The sequence below is a fragment of the Austrofundulus limnaeus genome, unplaced genomic scaffold, assembly GCF_001266775.1.
Source record: "Austrofundulus limnaeus strain Quisiro unplaced genomic scaffold, Austrofundulus_limnaeus-1.0 Scaffold15, whole genome shotgun sequence".
Taxonomy (NCBI): Eukaryota; Metazoa; Chordata; class Actinopteri; order Cyprinodontiformes; family Rivulidae; genus Austrofundulus; species Austrofundulus limnaeus.
This window is the reverse complement of record NW_013952417.1, coordinates 2,071,056-2,073,520: the sequence shown is the minus strand read 5'-3', so window position 1 is coordinate 2,073,520 and position 2,465 is coordinate 2,071,056. Positions and strand designations below refer to the sequence as shown.

Sequence of the window (2,465 nt, the reverse complement as noted above, 5' to 3'; positions counted from 1 at the left end):
GTGTGTGTGTGTGTGTGTGTGTGTGTGTGTGTGTGTGTGTGTGTGTCTTCATTTCTGGTCACCATCAAAGCATTTTGTGTATTCTGGCTGATTTCTTCAGAAAGATGCTTCTGTGCTTCTGTTGTTTATCTGCTCGTGCGCTGAATACACTGGAGCATTCTTTATGAAAAGAAAACAAATTAGATAATTCTCCTAAAACATGTGGCAGCAAAGCAATGCTCATCAGTTTTTAATTAAATCTGTCATTCGTATTCATTTTTTTGAGGGCATTAGAGCTAATTTGAGCTACTAACCTAAGTAACTTACCTTTGAGGATTATATGAAAAGAGGAAGTAACTGTTTGGGTTGAAATGTTTAGTTTTCTTCAGTTAAAACAACGCGGTCACCCMCTGATGTGTGTGCTTTTTAATTTTCCAGGGGCCCTGATCAGTGATATCGACTGTGGTCCCTCTGACAGAACACCACCCCCGGTAGGCTGGCCTCACCCCCTCCCACCTGCCTCCATGTATCCTGAATCTACCACAGACTCCCCCGCCCGCCTCTCCCTCCGACAGACTGGCTCACCTGGCATGATCTACAGGTGAGCTGCGTGTGTACACGTACATCTTTTAAAAGGATTCTCCTCACGTTTGTTTCATCAGCAAGGTTGAATCTTGCCAAGCGGCTTATCTTGTCAGTATCTCCAGTAACGAGTGTAGCTTTGATTAAAAACGCTAAACTATTACACACAACTCAGGCTTGATCACAGTGGGATTTTCCTGATGAAGTAAAATGTTCTTACGATAACCTGTGATTTTAACCTGTTCAKTTGTTATTAGGCAAAGTGACAAATAAAATGTTTTAGAAGTAAAATAAAATGTAATAATGGCCAAATTATAATCACAGTTCCTGCCTGCCTTCCATCTTYGTGCAACTTTACCTGACCTTCATATAGTTAAAACAGTCGTGTGTTTTTGCTAATATTTCACCATGTACACAGCAGAATGKTACATTAAATCAAAACCGTATTGACAGTTCAAAGAATCGCAGTAAATTATAGATGCTAACTTCTTGACAGTTTCATGTGTCCTCTGAACGGACGGAGGTGATCAGAACGCGTCAGTAGAAGCCGGTTAGTTCCCCTCGCAAGGCTCAGAAATAAAGCAGGCAGAAGGAGGAAAAGATTTGAAATCAGCTGAGCTTGAAGCGCAGCGCAGCACGTGGTCGCCTCTTATCAATCACAAAAAAAAAAAATAATAAAAATAAAATAAACGATTAACTTACTTTAGCGATCCTCTTTGTGGTACAGTATTTTTTTAACTGTACAAAGTTGCTGTGTCTCAGTGACTCTTGGCACCGCCCAGTTTGTTGGAATTTTTCAAATTTGCCTGGGGGCGGGGTTATACTTTCACAGGGGCAGTAGTTACACTTTAAAGCCTATAGTTGATCTGAATGATAGTAAAACACTGAAACACGCGGAGCATTGTGATGATAGAAGAAAAAGTGATAAATAGGAAAAAAAATGGTTGATTAGTAACTGGCGTATAGATTGTACATTACTGTATGTACCTTTGTTGTCTTTAAAGGCAGGCATGCTTGCATATATGTCACATCATTTTTTTTACTTTTTATTTGTCACCTTTTCTCTCAGTCAAAGACCTAGAAATCCGTTTAAATTGTGCTGCACTCCCAGAAATCACCAGCAGGAGGCGCCAGAGACTYACTGACATTTCCTCTTAAAGCACCTGCTCCAATTTCCTCTTCTACACTTCACATTTCTTCATTCAGGCTGTAATGTTTTGATGCGTACCTAAAACATGCTGGGAGCTGCTGGACCCTTTACGCATTAGAAAAACATGATTGATAAAAAGTTTTAGTGGCAACAAACGTAGCCTGACAATTTGGTTAAGCTTCACTAGATGATTTATACATTTTCTTGTCATCAGCGCATCAAGGCTGTCCAGAATTAGACAAATCAAATCCATTTTTTTAGCATCGTTTTATATCAGCAAAGCCAAAGTCCTAAGCTGGACCTGTGACTTTTAAAGTGCTTAACATCAAACAGTCTGCAGCTCCTTCCTTTGTAGAGCAAGCATAAAGTTACTAAATATATCTGCGCATTTCTGCAATGCTCATATTACTCAAATACAATATTAATAATATCATTTGCTATTTTTATATACCATACTTAGTGTTTGAGCAGGAGTGTTCTTGGTTTATGATGTTTTATCAGTAAATGCACATCAGCTCTGAATTATTCTGCTGCATTAGCGTAGAGATCAGAAGCTCTGTGGTGCCACAGCTTTGTTTGTTAGAACTTGGTAGAGTTTACTTTAATTTAATTGACTAAATTAAAATATTGTCACTGTGTTTCAAACTTTGTAAGGGAATCTCTTCTTACAAAATGAAATATGTGTAACAAAAAATGTTTTGCTTTTCTTGGAAGATGCTATGAGAAGCATTTTCTGTTACAGATACCAATTTAT

General features: G+C 38.5%; 1 protein-coding gene across 1 annotated transcript in view; it reads left to right on the top strand.

Moving 5' to 3' along the window:
* The window catches only part of kcnab2a (potassium voltage-gated channel subfamily A regulatory beta subunit 2a), a gene marked incomplete at its 3' end in the record, with an annotated part of 85,111 nt that overhangs the window by 31,599 nt on the left and 51,047 nt on the right, over positions 1 to 2,465 (top strand). Inside the window, 1 exon segment of the mRNA XM_014002845.1 lies at positions 418 to 580. Within this exon segment, the coding sequence (XP_013858299.1) occupies positions 418 to 580 (163 nt within the window).